Source organism: Typopeltis vanoorti, chromosome 5 (genome assembly GCF_054136105.1).
Source record: "Typopeltis vanoorti isolate ZY-2024b chromosome 5, IOZ_Tvanoo_1.0, whole genome shotgun sequence".
In the NCBI taxonomy this organism is placed as follows: domain Eukaryota; kingdom Metazoa; phylum Arthropoda; class Arachnida; order Uropygi; family Thelyphonidae; genus Typopeltis; species Typopeltis vanoorti.
In genome coordinates, this window is record NC_143553.1 from 93,698,530 (window position 1) to 93,716,817 (window position 18,288).

Genomic DNA, 18,288 nt, shown 5'->3' on the forward strand with positions numbered 1-18,288 from the left:
ACAAAAGCAAATGAGGAAAAAGCAAGAAACTAATATTGTTCCTACAGTCCTAATCATGCCCTCTGGTGGGCTAATTTGGTTGACTTGGCAGTTGGGCTGAAGATCTCAAAATGTAAGTCTCCCAAATTTGGGGTAGTTTCATGCACCTAAATTTGTTGAGGTTATGAACGTTTTTTAGAGCTGATGAAGATTCCTTGAATAATCTTTCGTATTTAAACTTGCTGCGGTGTATTATTTTTGTTTTCTTCCAACGAATTCTATGGTGGGTATCTAAGGCATGGTCTGCCAGCCCAGAGTGGCTGTACTGGTGAAACCAGATGTAGTCTTTGTGTTCTGAAATCCTGATATTTGTTGTTCTGCCTGTTTGGCCAAAGTAGGACAATTTGCAGCTGCAAGGGACCTGGTATACACCAGGTAGGTCTAGGGGAAGTGGTTGGTCTTTGGTAGAGCGGATAAGGGATGCCAACTTTTTATATGGTCTGTAACAAGAAGTAAGGTCATATTTTCTGAGGATATTGGTTATTTTCTCAGAGGTGCCCTGGATGTAGGGGATGGTGATAGATTTGGTGTAATCTTTATTGTGTGTGTGAGGGGGGGGGTTGTGGTTTACTGGTTTGAGTATTTTTTGGATTTTTTTGGGATTATAGCCATTGGCTAAGAAAGTGTTGTGGATGTGGTTTAGTTCAGTAGTTAGGGCCTTGTCATCTGAGCAGATTAATTTTACCCTGTTATATAGTGTTTTTATAACCCCATATTGTTGTGAGGGGGGGGGATTGTTGGTGAATATATCTGCCAGTATGGGTGGGTTTTCTGTAAACAGAGAAAACTAAAGATCCATCAAGCTGGCGGGTGATTAAAGTGTCTAGGTAGGGGAGGGTGTTGTTTTCCTCTTTTTCTAAGGTGAACTGGACTCTGGGGTGTTGGTTGTTTAAGTGTGTTAGGAAGGAGTGGAGTGAGTCTGAGCCATGTGGCCAAATAGCGAACACATCATCCACGTAAAGAAGCCAAATAAAGCCTTGCTACTGAATAAGGATAGGAAATACTTTCACTTTACCATAGTTACTAGCATCTATTGAAACACTTATAAAGGGAATATCTGCCATGGATTTGATTATAGTTTCTATCGAATGGGGAGCAAGAACAGAATTTACAACGGCTTGTGTTTTTGTGCGGCCACTTGATACTTTGGCTGCAATTTTTGAATTGCTGAAAATTTGTTTCAACAATCCATGAACACAGTCCATGGAATTGTAACTGTTGTGAATGAACAACAGTATGATATGCAAGGGCCCTTCAGCAGCACTTAAGCTGGCTTCCAATTCTGAATTTGGCTTGATAAAATAATCACTTAATTTTCCTGTTGAACTCTGTCTCCTAACACACTTTAAATGCTTTTCTGTTTTTGCATGTAGTTCCAAGTCTCTTATCTCATGCTGTGTGACCGAAACATATGTACCAGGACTGCATACAATACATTCAGCCTCCCAGGGCAAAAAACATGGAAATTTTTCCCTATGATTATCATTAAAGGAGCACTTTCTTTTAGCTTTAGACATCCTCCAGATAATCTGAAATAAATATAAGTAAGATGATATAAAATTATATCATAATGTTTAGGTAGGCCTACATAGCGGTTATGTCATAACCTAAAACATGGTATATATTTTAATTCTAATATAATTTGATAATTTAATATCTTACTTACTTGGTAAGGTCATTAATACTAATTAAGAATGAACAAAACTAAGGATGCATCTTGATTTCCACTTCAAACACCACCACTATCATAGCAGTAACGCCATTAATGTGAGGCCAGCACCAGCGAGAAAGAGCGAAAAGTTGAAAAAAAAAACGAGTGAGTATATCTAAAAGCGCAATTCGATTCAATTATTGATTCAGTTGTTCTATAATATAACCAGCCTCCTGCATTCTTGTTTCAGCAATGTTACCAACACAGGAGAAACGCCTGGGGAAAAAATCTAAAATGCTCCCACAGAAATGCAGACAAAACGGGGGGGGGGGGGGTTCGAAAATGTATGCGGACAGATATTTTCATTATCAAATTGCGGACATGTCCGCATAAATGCTGATGTATGGTAACCCTAGTTCAACCATTACTGTTCAATCTTTATGACAGTGCTATTGTCACTGGACTACAGGGAGATATTCAATTGTTTGCAGATGATGTGAAGCTTGGGAAGATTACTAGTAATAGTTTAGTTATAGGTTTTTGACTCTTCAATAAGCAAGAAAGGTGGAAAAATGAATGGAGGTACCAGTTTAATGTGACCAAATGTAAGCGTTTGAAATTTTTATCCACAGATGGGATGCTTCATACTCTCACTTGATCGAATTATACTGGAAGATGTGGAGGAAGCAAGGGATCTGGGATGATTGTAGATAAAAATCTGAATTTCAGAGGACATGCTACAAAGGTTATGAAGACAACTCAGAGAATTGCTACAATATTGAGAACAGTGACTAAACAGGTAAAAAAAAAGGGGGGGGGAATAGTTTGTTGTATAAAGTTTTGATCAGAGTGCCTCTGGATTTCTGTGCTCAGAGCTGGTCACCGTTATTGGAAGGAGATGAAATAACCTTGAAGTTGGTGTGGAGTCGGATAATGAAAATGATATCGTGACTATGCAGAGCTGGTTATGAAAATAGACTGAAGACATACAAACTACAGAGTTTGGTGGACAGAAGACTGTGGTGAGGGGGAGAATATGATTTAAGCAGATATTTAAACTGTTGAAAGATACTGTTGGAATGATACTGGAGAGATTTTTCATGTAAGTGAAGGACGAGGGAAGTTGCAAAAGGAAGTAATGAGTAAGAGGGTAATTAGTAAGTTTTTTTGCATGATAGGAAGATTTCCTCAAAGGGTAGAAGTGCAAACACTGGATAATTTTAAGCAGTATGATAGACTTTGTGTTGTCTAGTGTTGACCTTCTACAATGACTCTTATGACTCCAGGAGATTAAGAAAATAATAATGAGAAGAAGAAATTAATTTTAACTTCTTGAAGTAATCGATTTTTCTTAATCATGATTGCTCTGACTTCTGTATGAAGTAAATAGTTTCTACTGTTATAATATAATTATTATTTTTACCCCAGAAAAATTAGTTGAAAACTTTTTCAAATACTTTTTCTGTAATGTTTTTTCATGAATAAAAAATGTGTTAATGAACCTTGTTCTTGTTGCTCTGTTTATGCCAATAATTTCTTTCTCTGAAAGTTATAGTTTGAATTATTTGTATTGGAGGAGGAAGAGGGGAAGGATACAATATAGTTTGAATTATTTGTATTGGAGGAGGAAGAGGGAAGGATACAATAGGAGGAAAAGAGGGGATATGGTAGATACATTTAAGTTAGTGAGAGGATTTTATCAGATTAATCCAGATGGGATTATAAAAAGAGTAGAAAGCGAGAGAGAGGAAAAACCAGAGGCCATCCCTGGAAGTTATGTAAAGAGTGTGGTGAAGAGGGAGTGTGAGGAATAGATTTTGTATATAATGGAATTGTTAGTGAATGGAATGCATTAGCAGAATGCATTGTTAATGCAAGGAGTGTGAAAGATTTTAAGATTCAGTATGATAAATGTGTTGTCAAGATAAAAAGCCAAATGGCTATTTTTTCTGGTGAATATAATAAATTTAGTTTAATCCTTTATCCAAGTGTGAGCAAACAAAGTTTGCACCTGAAAGTATCTTCAGGACTGGGGTAAGGTGGTACAACACCAGGACGACTCCTTGCAAAGGTGGAGCAAAGCTACCAACACTCCTATCTCAGTATCTCCCATAATGCAAAACACATCTCCTTGCAGATATGTCTAATGTTATGCATTAAGGGAAGGGCCACTACCCAGACTAGTTTCGACCTCTATAATTTCGACCTCAATAAAGGTCGAAACTAGTCTGGGTAGTGGCCCTTCCCTTAATGCATAACATTAGACATATCTGCAAGGAGATGTGTTTTGCATTATGGGAGATACTGAGATAGGAGTGTTGGTATCTTGCTCCACCTTTGCAAGGAGTCGCCTGGTGTTGTACCACCTTACCCCAGTCCTGAAGATACTTTCAGGTGCAAACTTTGTTTGCTCACACTTGGATAAAGGATTAAACTAAATTTATTATACTCTAACCAAGTGAAAAATAAATTTTCTGGTGAAGTTAATTAAATTAAGGGGATAAAAATCCCTTTTTATTTTACAGCCAGTATGCAAAACTCTGAGATTGAAAACTACGATCTAAGAGTTACATGCCGAAGAACTATCGGCGAATCCAAGCATAAGTGAACACCTGGTAGTACAACACCAAGGCAACTCGAAGCAAAGGTGGAGCAAGCTCCCTCACTATCCTTGATATTTTCTCATAATGTAAAACACAGCTCCTAGGAGATGTAATACTGCCTTACATTATGAGGAAAGGTTGAAACCCAGACCGGTTTCAACCTTTTTTGAGGTCTCATCAGTGAGCAGGTAGACCTGGATGATATCAAAGTTTAAGTGAAAAGAACTTACATACCTTCACTATACGAATTCCAGATAGGTGTGCCCTTCGTATACTGAAGGTATGTAAGTTATTTTCACTTAAACTTTGATATCATCCAGGTCTACCTACTCACTGATGGGACCTCAAAAAAGGTTGAAACTGGTCTGGGTAGTGCCCTCTCTTCATAATGTAAGGCAGTATTACATCTCCTAGGAGCTATGTTTTACATTATGAGAAAATATCAAGGATAGTGTGGGAGCTTGCTCCACCTTTGCTTCGAGTTGCCTTGGTGTTGTACTATCAGGTGTTCACTTATGCTTGGGTTCGCCGATAGTTCTTCGGCATGAAAATCTTAGATCGTAGTTTTCAATCTCAGAGTTTTGCATACTGGCTGTAAAATAATAAGGGATTTTTATCCCCTTAATTTAAATATGTTGTCAGTTGAATGAACCTACACAGTGAGTCAGCCAACTCCTTGGAGGGCACAATAATAATAATAATAATAATAATAATAATAATAATAATAATAATCATTGTTTTTGCAGCCACTAGTTCAGCTAAATTCCTCACTCTGTAATTACACAGCACAACAACCTGAATTGTCTCTGCAACCACTTTTTGATACATGGTCAATAGAAGAAAGAATGATTCATAAATATATTTATGAATTGCACGTTTAATATCTTATTTATTGTCATGTAGAGCTTGATTGCAGTGGAAAGGGAGGAGGGAGACTGTTTTGGTAATTGAGTAGGACGTATATGGATAATTGCAAAAACTATGTTAATAAGGCTGTAGAGCAGGGGTGGGTAACCTTTTTAAGTGTTAGTGCCAAAATTACCAAATCTTTGATGCAGAATTTCTCACGTACCAACCGAAATTTTGGGAAACATTATTATTTGGTATCTTTCAAGTATTGGGGGAATCTTTTCAAATAATTAGAAATCACACTAGAGTGTTAAAATCAAATAATATTGTAACTCATGTAAGATTGAATGAATGTAAAAATTAGTGACGGAATTTTTACTTAAAAGTTATTCTAGCCTGTGCTGATAGCGCGAATATTTTTTATTTGCTTTTAAGTGTAATTCTAACTGCCATATAAGTTACACAATTTAAATATGCAATTTTTAACATCAGCAAAAGAGTAAACAATAATTCTGAATTTTTTTGTTTTTTTATAAAGATCAATCAGACATAAGTTTTTTCAATATATTACAGTGCACAATCTCAATTGTTTTACTTGACTAAAGCACAATAAATATTAAAGATATTCTTTTATTAATTCTTAATCCCTTATGAGTAATACATAAAATTACAGATAACATAAAATGTTATTTTACCTACATAATATATTAAACAGAAGTTAATCTTTACCATTTTTTTAGCAGAAAACATCAAATTAAAAATTGAGGACGTTTTATTTATTTAACATTGATGAGACTTCTGCTGCAGCATCACTGATTACAGTGAATTTATAGATATGCACGTGCTACTAGTTTCATCTGTAAGGCTACTCCTATTATGAGAACTTAACAAAGTTCATCATTGAGAACAATGATTCACAAGAATATGTAGATGCAAAAATGAATAGTAATGCTGTTGCAAGGGTTTTTAAACATACAAAAATTTCAGGAATAGTAATCCAAGTCTTTATTACCTTATTTTCTGCACTTCTCTTGGATAATCCCATCGCTAATTGCTCCTTTTCAATATTTTCCAAGTCACCTCTGAGGTCAACAAATTTCTGCCTCCAAATTGAGCTACTTTGAAAATCATCCATACTTATCCACAAAAACATCTGCAAGTTTAATTCATCCAGTTTTATAGTGTCTGGAAACTTAATGACTTTTGCAGTCTCTTCTAATTCTCTGAACTTAACAAATCTTAGAACTGCTCAACAGTTGACACGGAAGTTTAAAAATAGCTTTTGAAGACTTTGTCATCCGTTTTATCAACCTTTTGAAGATCATTCATGTATTTCTTTAGTTTTGGAAAATATCTACATCTCTCACTGTCTACATCCCTCCTAAAAACTCTTAGTTTCATTTCAAATGCCTTTTATGTCATCAAACATAATAACGAGAGTCTTACCAGAGTCCTGTAGTTTAAGGTTCGAGTCATTTAAATGTTTGCAAAAATCTGCAAAAAAAAAAAAAAACATCAGTTTACAAAAAATCAAAACGAGATCTATCTCATCCAGGCATTCAACAAATCGTTTCAGAACAAGACCTCGATTAAGCCACCGAACATTGTTATATACTGAATCCACCTCATTCAATAGATTCTGAAATTGTATTTTATTCAAAGCACATGCAGAAATGTAATTAACAACCTTGGTTACTGTTTGAATACTTCTTGAAGTTCCTTTAGGCCAGCTTTTGCACATGAAGTCTTCTCATGTATGATGCAATGAAACCTATCAGTGGATGACCAACACGTTTTGCAAACAGAATTACAAATCCTGCTTCCTTACCAAACATGCTGGGTGTATCAACTATTGTGGCGGATACCACTTTTGAAATATCAATTTGCCAGATAGATAATTCATCTATAACTGCTTTATGTATTTCAACCCCAGAGACAAAGGTTAATAATCTCTTCACATACTTCATCAACCCTACAAAATTGAACGAAGATTGCTAGCCTAGCTGATGATGTAATATCTGTGCTCTTATCAGCACAAATAGAAAAGAACTCACATGAAGCCAAATCTTTTGTTAATTATTCTGCTGTATTCCTTTCCAACTTAAGTATTCTATCCTTAATTGTTTTTCTACTCACAAACAATTCTTTAATGCACTGAATAATTTTTACCTTTTCTGAAAGATTGTCAAAAAGGAAAGGAGCACATTCTAGCCATGCTTCTTTAATATACTCCCCATTATGAGTGGTTTTCCATGTGTTGAGCAATAACTTTTGAAACCTCAAAACTAGCAGACTAAGTTGGAAATAAATTTCATCAAAGTATCGGACTGTTTTCTGTTTTTTTGTCTTGCTCAGTTCACAATAAATTAATTCTCTTTGTTCTTGCTCACTTTTATTACTTAATTTCTTATGAACAGTTTCAAAATGTCTCTTTACAGAAGTCCTACAAACAACTGATTCAGAACATAAAATGCATAATGCTTTATTATCTTTCTTAATCATACCAAAATTTTCACTCCAGGATTCTTTAAATTCTCTAATTTCCTCTTCATTTTAATGTCATGTTTCTTTTCTGGTGGTTGCGACATTCTGTACAATCTGTAAAGGGCAGGAAGCAAATAAAATATATGATAATGATATATTTATATATATATACCATAAATATGAATAGAAAAAAGGAAGTCAAGAAGGGAATAAAGCAAAAGGCAAAAGGAAAAAAAAGTAAATTACAGCTGAATCACCAAAGTTGTACAACCACAAGGTACATACAAAAAATAATTGTTTTCTTCATACAGCTTTCAACTTTAATGAAAATCAGATCATAGGGGTGTAAAAATGTGGACAGAGATGAATGGACACTTACAAAAATTATAACTTGGACTCAGAAAATCTCATCATAATCACTCTCTGCATACACCTACCAAGTTTAAGCAAACCAAAAATTAGTACAATTATAAGCCTACCTACACACATGCCAATGAAAGAGAAGGGTACACGTGCCATCTAATCACATGCAGATAATCCTGAATATTGATGATACATTTCATGTAGCTTTAACAATAACTTCATGTTTTTGGCAATGTAAAAAAAAATTTGCATTTATATCTAATAAATGAAACATTAATCAATGGGGCATTATATCAAGCAATACTTAGTCTTTATTTGAGTTGTGAGTCAGCAGTTAGAATTGAAGGAAGTACAGGAAGATGGTTTAATGTTAAATCTGGTGTGAGACAAGGATGTACATTATCCCCTCTGTTATTCATTATCTATATGGATCACATTATGAAGGAATGTGGTATTAAACCTGATATCAAAATTGGAGATGTTAATGTCAGCTCTTTGCTTTATGCGGATGATGTTATACTTCTAAATAAATCCGCTACAAGTCTGCAAGATTCTCTGACTAAATTGAATAGCTGTTGTAATAGATATGGTATGAAGGTCAGCAATAAAAAGACAAAGACAATGAAAATAGGCAGAATCATTGAAAATGTCAACTGTGTTGTGAATGGAGAACCTGTGGAACAAGTAAAACATTTCAGCTACTTAGGCACAATTTTTACTGAAGATGGTAAACTAAATATAGAAATAGACAACAGAATCAGCAAAGCTGGTATCGTGGGAAGTCAATTGAATAAATTCATATGGAATAAGAAAGAAATTAGTCGGAACACTAAATTAGCTGTATACAAGACTGTGTTCAAACCAATTTTAACTTATGGATCTGAGAGCTGGGTCAAAAGTAAAACACTTGACCAAAGACTAGAGACCGCAGATATGAGAGTCCTGAGAAAGATTAGAGGCGTGAACAGATGGCATCAATGGCAATATCATATTAAAAATGAGGATATTAGGAAAGAACTTGACATTGTCAGCATCCAGGAATGCGTTAGCAGAGCTAATCTCAGATGGTATGGTCACTTAAATAGAATGGGAGAGGAAAGATTAGCAAAACAAGTGTTCTCTGCCAGGTTGGCAGGAAAACGACCCAGAGGAAGACCAAGATATAGGTGGATTGATACGGTACAAAGTGCCTTAGACGATAGAAATATAAGATCTGATAATGTTGGAGTCTTGACAAGTAACAGACTGATTTGGAGGAAAATTGTAGATAGGAAGTTAGTAATGATGTAATTTTTTCATGTAGTACTGTCATATCCTGTACACCCCTTGAGGGTACATGGCAGGAATTTGATGATGATGATGATATATATATACACACACACACACACACTTAAGAAAAGTGATAAATTCTTTACAAAATATGAAAAAAAATACATAAAATGTGTGAAGTAGTAAAATACACAAGTATGTGAAGAGATTATTAAAGGAGTCACCCCACATCTAGCTGCCTGACAAATGGTGCAACAACTGAACGGGACAAAACTTTTACATTAGTATATCATGGAGATAGATGATGGCTTGGAAATAGGATGTTTGTTTCATTTTCTTATTACTTATTATTATCAAAACAGTTGATAGTATTGGTTTCTTTATTACATTTTTATTTCGTATCACTCTACTTAATAAAATTGTATTCTATTAAGTTAAAATATACAACTCAGTGAAAATGTTGGATATGTATTTATTTATTTAATTATTTTTTAAGGTGAACCCTGGGTTGCTTGCTGGAAAAAAGTCATTGGCATGTCATGTTTGACACATGCCAAGGGTTTCCCCCCCCCCTGCTGTTGGGCTTCATGATGATATATCATCACATGTTTTCAGGGACTGTTCATTAACACATTTTATAATCATGAAACACTATTACAGAAAAAGTATTTGAAAAGTTCAACTGTTTAACTTATATGCTGATGGTATTATGAATGGTTCAAATGACTCTACTTAATAAAATTGTATTCTATTAAGTTAAAATATACAACTCAGTGAAAATGTTGGATATGTATTTATTTATTTAATTATTTTTTAAGGTGAACCCTGGGTTGCTTGCTGGAAAAAAGTCATTGGCATGTCATGTTTGACACATGCCAAGGGTTTATGGCAAGGGTATATGGCATTATGGCAAGAGGAGGTGAGAGAATGTGTAGGCAGGAAAGTAATGGGATGATCAGGGATCAAAAGGAAACAGATGGAATTGCAAAGGGTTCTAAAATGAAGAAGCAGAAAGGGAAATGGCCCCAGTCCAGCATGGAGAGATCACATCGAGTGAGTGGTATCAGTGGAACTAGCTGTAGATCCAGAAATAAGTTGTTGTGTTTGTATACCAATGCTAGAAGTATAAGAAACAAGGCGGATGAAATGGTTGCACTAATTGCGTCTGTGCACCCAGAGATTGTCGGAATAAGTGAGACATGGTTAGATGAGGATGACATCCTGACAGGAATAGAGATGGAAAGGTATGATGTGTTTCGTGAGGATAGAAGGGGTAAAAAGGGAGGGGGAGTGCTATTGATGATAGAGAAAGAGTTATGTCCATACAAGGTAGAGATGCAAGAGGGAAATGGGGCCAGTGGTTTTGAGGCAGTATGGTGTGAGATAGAGGTGAATAGAATCAAATACTTGGTGGGATGTTGTTATAGACCTGGTAATGTGGATGGTGGTGATAGTGAAATGTATAGTCAAATAAGCCAAGCAAATAAGAGAAGGGTGATCATTATGGGTGATTTTAATTATGGCAATATAGACTGGAATGAAGAGATAGCAACTGGAAGTAAAGAAAATGAGTTTCTTGAGTTTTTGAGGGATAACTACCTCAGACAGTATGTAACAGAGGGCACAAGAGGATTAAGGGTCTCGGATTTGGTCATCTCATCGGAGGATGTAATTATCAATGAGGTATCAAATCATCCACCAATTGGTGAAAGTGACCATGAGGTGATTACTTGGGTGGTTGCCAGCAGTGCAAGGACCCCAGTGAAAAAAGGGTATATGTGGAACTACAAGGGGGGTGATTATGAAGAGCTCAGGAGACAGCTTGCAGGTGTAGCATGGAATGAGAAGTTAGCTGGAAAAGAGATCAATGCAGCTTGGGGGATTTTCAAAAAATATTTAGTGGATGCAATGTCTAAATGTATACCACGGGTGAGAAGGTTAAATAAGTTAGGTGTGAGATGGATGAATAAAGAGATTAAGCATGCAATACAGAGAAAAAGGGCATTGTGGAGGCAGCATAAGAGAAGTGGAAGTAACCAATTTCATGAGTTCTACAAAGACCAGGCAAGGAGAGTGACTTGGTTGGTGAGAGTAGCTAAAGAGAGGTATGAACAGCAGTTAGCTAATGAAGCTAAAAAGAATCCTACGGAGTTCTTTCGATATGTAGCCAGCAAAAGAAAGAATGATTATGGAAGGATGACATTGATTGGAGGAAATGGTATAAAGACAGCTGTTGCAGAATGTGTGGTGGAGATACTTAATGAACAGTTCATAAAGATCTTTCAATCTTGTGAATGTGACTTCATGGAGAGATTAAGAGCAGTTGATGATGGGGAGGAGAGACTGACTGTAAGTGAGCAAGAGGTGTTTGGGGAGTTGAGTAAACTAGATGTAAATAAGGCTGTGGGACTTGATAATATATCACCGCGTATTCTGAAGGAATATGCCAGAGAGTTGACACCTGCCTTGACATATTTTTTTAATACGAGTCTTGCACTTGGTCAAATCCCTAAAGAGTGGAAGGAGGGCAAGATTGTGCCACTTCATAAAGGAGGTGATCGAACTCAAGCATCAAACTATAGGCCTATCTGTGTGTCAGGTGTTGTGGTTAAGTTGTTGGAGAAGCTTGTGAGAACTAGGATCCAGAGTTGGGTTGACAACAATGGTATAATCTTTGATGGACAGCATGGATTTGCTAAAGGGAGGTCGTGTTTTAGTAATCTACTTACTTATTACAATAAAGTGACTGCTTCCTTGGACAGAGGAGAAGGATACACAGTAATATATTTGGATTTTGCAAAAGCTTTTGATAGAGTACCTCATGATAAGTTGACAGTCAAACTAGAGCAGATGGGGTTGGATATTAGATTAGTGCATTGGATTGGAGACTGGCTATCTGATAGGTATCAACAAGTTGTGTATGGGGGTGCAATATCCAGGAAAAGGAAAGTCACTAGTGGAGTGCCTCAGGGATCTGTTTTAGGGCCATTACTATTTAACTTGTATATTAATGATATTGGCAAAGATTTGGATGGAGATATTCAGTTGTTTGCAGATGATGCAAAGTTGGGACGAACCATAAAGAGTAGTGAAGATGTTGTGGTCTTGCAAGAAGACTTGAATAAATTGAGTGGTTGGGCAAGCAAATGGGGATGTGAGTTCAATGTTGCAAAATGTAAGGTTTTAAAATTTGGAAAACAAAGATGGGATGCAGAATTTATGCTTGGTAAGAATATATTGTTGGAAGTAGAGGAAATAAGAGATCTGGGAGTGATAGTGGATAAGGATCTAAAATTTAGGGGACACATCGCCAAAATTGTGAAGACAACACAAAGACTTCTGGGAATGATGAGGAGGACACTGACGTGTAGAAGTAGGGAGATTCTTGTTCCATTGTATAAGGCTTTGATTAGGCCACACATGGACTATTGTGCCCAGATTTGGTCACCTGGTTTTCAGAAGGATGAAGAGATGTTGGAAAGGGTCCAAAGGCGACTGACTAAGGTAGTTTCTGACCTCTGGAATGTCGAGTATGAGGAAAGATTGAAAAGATGTAATTTGCAGAGTCTAGTGGAGAGAAGGAAGAGGGGAGATATGATAGAGACCTACAAGTTGGTAAGGGGTTGTTATAGGATCAATGGTGGAGAAGTTCTACAGAGAATAGTGGGAGATCAGGGGAGAACCAGAGGTCATGCCTGGAAACTGTATAAAGAGGGTGTGAGTAGGGGAGTGAGAGGCAGGTTTTTTTCGTGCAGAGTTGTGAATGATTGGAATGCCTTGCCTGAGAGTGTGGTGTCTGCAAGGAGTTTGAATGTGTTTAAGACCCGGTATGATGAGATGTGTGTGAGATAAAAGGACCTCCTAGATGAGTCTTTGACTCCATGAGGCCTTGTTTAATAATAATAATAATAATAAATGATGATTATGCAGTTTTTTTTGCAGATGATACAGAGGAGTAGAGCAGATGTGAATTTAGAAGGGGACTTGAATAGTCTGGTTGAATGGGCATGTGAGAGAGGTTAGAAATTCAGTGGTATGAAACTTATTAGTATGAGTAATTATAAGCATTAATCTTTTGACCTAATATAGAAATCAGGGGAATTAGATCATGATAGGAGGAAGTGGGGAATTTATGCATAAGAGTGACTAAGTTATGCAACTGCATTGATTGAAACAATGTTCATAATGGAGGTGAATTTATGAAAGGATGATTGTGTGCTCATCCATTTTGAACTTATTAAGTATGTGCAAGAATATCTGTATAATTCAGGCATTACATACAAATACAGATCTGCAAATTGTCCAACTGAGAAATGCAGTCTATAGGTAGAAACATTGAAAACATCAACTGTATCCTGAACCTATAGAACAAGTAAAACATTTCAGTTATTTAGGCACAATTTTTAGTGAAGATGGTAAATTGAATGTGGAAATAGACAACAAAATTAGCAAATCTAGTATGGGGAAGTTATTGAATAAATTTATATGTAATAAGAGAATTGGTCAAAACATTAGCTGTATACAAGGCAGTGTTCTTATTTTAATTTATGGATCTGAGAATTGAGTTAGAAATAAAACACTTGATCAGAAACTGGAGACCACAGATATGAGAAATTCTGAGAATATAAGCAATTCTGAGAAAGATTGGGGAATGAACGGATGGCATCAATGGCTGAATCATATTAAACAATATGATATTAGGAAGGAAATTGACACTGTTAGCATTTAGGAATGTGTCAGCAGAGTTAATGTTAAGTGGTATGGTCACTTATGCAGAATGGGAGAGAGGAGAGGTTAACAAAACCAGTGTTATTTGCCAGGATAACAAGAAAAAGACATAGGGGAAGATGAAGCTCTGGGTGAATTGATAATAAGTTCTTTAGTAGACCAAAATATAAGATTTGACAATATTGGAGTCCTGACAAATAATTGATTAAATTGGACATTTGTCTATTGGAAGTAGGATGTCTATTGGAAGTATTTGTCTATTGGAACTTTTAAAGAATTCACACTCTTTTACTTACTTTTTAATCACATTTTTATTTTTCTAAATAATTGGACTTCTTTACTGTTTTAATAACATTATTATTATTATTTCACAGGTATCTCCATGGCATCAGACTCATTGTAAGAGATCCACTCTAACTATTGTTCACATAACATGTTTATTACACATCTCCTTGAACTAATTAATTGGCAAAGTGCTGCAACCATCTGTTGCAACCCATTCAACCATCCTCTAAACAAAAATTAGTCCAACATCCTTGCTAATCTTTGAAGATCACAGACCTTCAATCAATCCTCATATGTCACATTCCATAGACCTGCCATAATCTTGGTCACTCACTTCTGGATCCTTTCCTAAACTTCCTCATCTCCATGGAATCCAGGCAATTAGATTTGCATGCAGTAGTCCAGATGTGATCTTATTAAAGCCTCATAAAGAAGAATAATAGTCTCACTATCCCTGCTTATCAGTGTTTTCTTCTACATCTATGTAATCTGATGTACTTGCTTGTCTAACTTTGCAAGAAGCCCTCCAAACTAAAATTCCCTCACCAGAATCACACTGACCTCATTCATTTCTTTCAATCCAGTTTCATGAATGTAGTAAGCAGTGTGTGATCTCTACATGCAGAACTGCATTACCTTACACTTTGTCACATTAAACTGATAGGCTATTATCTGTTGCCCATACTGCCAATATTTTGCTTGCAAGATCATATTCACTGACTATCGCTCTTCCTAGCTTTGCCTTTGCATCATCAGCAGAGTGAATATTTTTCTTTTAATCATTTCCTATATCACTGGTCTAAAAATTAACATCAACATTAATTATGATTTATCATCAATTATGTTAGTAATTTTAGTTGATGATATTGACAAAAATTAAAATGTATCATTCAGTTTACTCAGAGAATTTTTGATATATAGTTGGTCATTTGGTGTGTTGCTTTGGGAACTATTCACACTTGGTGGCAATCCATATCCAGGGATAGATATTAATGAAGAATTTTACAGAAAATTAAAGAATGGATACAGAATGGAGAAACCAGAGTATTCACCTGATAGTATGTGAGTTGATTTGTTTTTTTTCCAGTATACTATGAATGTAATTATGTATATATATATGTGTGTGTGTGTGCGTGTGTGCATGCGTACGTGTGCATGCTGCTTGGAAAGAAGTCAACAGACACCCCATAGGCAAGGTGCATCATGCCATGTAACGAGTCGTGTTTGTAGCTGGTATAAATTGGAAGAATATGATGCTCTCAAGCCAGTGCAACCATGTCCTGGTGAAATGGCTGCTAGAAGGGAACTCATGGAGTTTGAAAGAGGCATTGTGATAGGCTGCCATGTTGTAGGCCTATCTGTTTGGCAAATTGCTAACAAATTGGGCCAACCCAATTTGTTAGCAATTGGGTTGGCCCAATTTGAACTTCCTGAACATGACCACAGGATGCTACAAAGGATAATATGTATAAAATTCACCATTCGTTGGCTGACACTTGAAAGCAGAGTTCCTGGCATCGTTGTCTTTAGAGGTGCAAAGAGCATGTACAATGGGATGTAGAAGCTTGGAAAACTGTGTTATGGAGCAATGAATCACGCTACATCCTCTATCAGTCAGATGAATGGATGTAGTTGTGGCTTCGCCACAACTACATCCACAACTTCGTCCAGTGAATGTCTCTTACCAGAGTGTATAACCTCAACTATGAAATTCAGAGGTGGTGGCGGTGGTATGATGATGTTGTCCTATTTTTGTTAAAGATACCAAGCTATTTTAAACCTGGTGTTACTCCATTTCCCAAGTAAGCAAACAGACAAATAAGCCAAGTTTTCACCTGCAAGTGTTGCAAGTCTGACTCCTTGTCCTGTTTTTCCTGGTTTGGCCTTGGATCTCTGTTTGTGGTGTCCTGAGAGGTATCCAAACATTCTGTAAAATACAACTTTGTGGCATTTTATGGAGCTGAGTATTGTCTCTTTCAGCAAGACAATGTATTGTATTATAAGCAACATGTAAGTGCATGGTTTGTGGACATGAATGTCACTACACTTGACTGTCTTCCACAGAGTCCTGATCTCAACCCTATTGAACATATGTGGGATGAACTGGAGTGTCAGGTAAAATCAAGGAACATTCACCCCATAACAGTCCAGGACTTCATTACATGCCTACAGGAAGAATGGTTCAAAATTTCCACTAATTGCTATTGTATGCTTGTGGAAAGTATCTCCCCGTAGGATTTCTGCAGTCATCACAGTGACATCTCCATCTTATTAAGGTGGGTGCCATTGCTGTTTGTTCCTTGCACTATAATTTCCATTCACTTCTTTCCAACTAGTGTATGTTTGTGCTAATTGCTAATTTTAAGTTATTATTAAGATGTGGTTATCATTACAAAGAACGTCAAGCTTTTACAATAAACTCATTTAGCATACTCACTAAGAATCAGCAGGAAGCAGGTCCGAATGCTAGGTTCATACAGACTGCTTAATAATTATTGGGACAATATTATCATCTGGTCTTGATAGATAACTCTTCCATAGCGAGCAGATTTTGCCAGCTTATTAGTACCTGCAGACTACAAAATAAATTTTTTTATTTAATAAAAAAAAAATTTTCTAAACAATCTTTTATAACTTTTAGAAAACACAGAAGAATATGCATAATATAAAGGGCCATTCTAATAACAAAAATGAATGTAATAGTTTATATTTCCAAAAAATCACTGCCATTGAATTGTTCTTCCTATTCTTGTTATTTATTGACTTCTCCTTCTTGGAATGGTTCTCACAAAATGGAAATGTTAGTATGATTTTGTATAATTTGTTGAGCCCTAATAATAATCATCATCCTCATCATTTGAAGGATTTTTGCCAATATATTATGGCCTTCTGGTCTCCAAAATGATTGGCAAGCCTCTTCAATGAATGTCTTCTTTTTCCTTGTGGTTTATAATTATCTTCAGAATGTGTAATTATCACCTGGTCCTTTTTTTTTAATATATATATATATATATATATATATATATATATCACACACGAGAGGTAGAACTTATTACTCATTTAGCAAAAATAAGTGTATTATAACATAAATTGATCTTCCAGGTCTACCTACTCACTGATGAGACCTCAAAAAAGATTGAAACCGGTCTGGGTAGTGACCTCTCCTCATAATGTAATTACAGTATTACATCCCCTAGGGGCTGTGTTTTTACATTATGAGAAAATATTAAGGATAGCGAGGGAGCTTGCTCCACCTTTGCTTCGAGTTGCCTTGGTGTTGTACTACCAAGTGGTCATTTACATTTGGATTCGCCGATAGTTTTTCGGTATATATGAAACTCATAGATTCGTAGTTCTCAATCTTAGAGTTTTGCTTACTGGCAGTTGAACAACAAGGGATTTGTATCCCCTTAATTATTAAAAATAAGTGTGTTTAATTTCACATTAGAAGATAGTTAAATAATACCTTCATGATGGTGCCTGCACAGACCATTCGCCAATTTTTATGATCACCAATCGTAATCGGACTAATCGCATTATTGAATGGGATAAAAGCTCAATGCCCTACTTAGAGGAGGACTTCTGCTCCCAAATTATTAAAGAAGACACAACTGTTCTCTGCTCAGAACAAAACCTTAATAGAAACCAAGGACTGATTTTGCCTGAGATCTGGAAGCCCCTTAATAGATCTTTCAACATGCCAGAACTGAATTTTGCCGCTAACTACAAATCATTCCTACTCAACAACTAGCAGATCATACAAGCGTTATGCGTGTGATGTACGTGTTCTTTTGCTTATATAAAAAATACAATTGTATTCGTTTTATTTTATGGTTTTAGTGTTAACAGTTTTTAGCATTTAAGTGTTCTTACTATTTTTATGCATCTTTTACCCTGATGAAGCCAGCAGCCACAGTTGGTGAAACTAGTTGGTATAACTTTGTTTTAAAATAAATTTGACCAAAAAAAATCCAAATAATAGTCATTTATTCTGTCCTATAATACCTTCATATTTTT

The 18,288-nt window shown here is 35.9% G+C and overlaps 1 protein-coding gene and 1 long non-coding RNA gene across 5 annotated transcripts in view; one reads left to right on the forward strand and one right to left on the reverse strand.

The window, feature by feature from the left end:
* Nucleotides 1-18,288, forward strand: part of LOC150106656 (vascular endothelial growth factor receptor 1-like) — a 672,835-nt gene that overhangs the window by 607,354 nt on the left and 47,193 nt on the right. For all 4 annotated transcript variants that reach the window (XM_090392613.1, XM_090392614.1, XM_090392616.1 and 1 more), the window contains one exon: nucleotides 15,193-15,333. In XM_090392613.1, the coding sequence (XP_090248739.1) occupies nucleotides 15,193-15,333 (141 nt within the window). The remainder of the gene's footprint in view (nucleotides 1-15,192; nucleotides 15,334-18,288) is intronic.
* The window catches only part of LOC150106658 (uncharacterized), a 157,799-nt gene that overhangs the window by 98,619 nt on the left and 40,892 nt on the right, over nucleotides 1-18,288 (reverse strand). The window contains exon 2 of the long non-coding RNA XR_016548325.1: nucleotides 16,709-16,847. This is a non-coding gene — a long non-coding RNA (uncharacterized LOC150106658). The remainder of the gene's footprint in view (nucleotides 1-16,708; nucleotides 16,848-18,288) is intronic.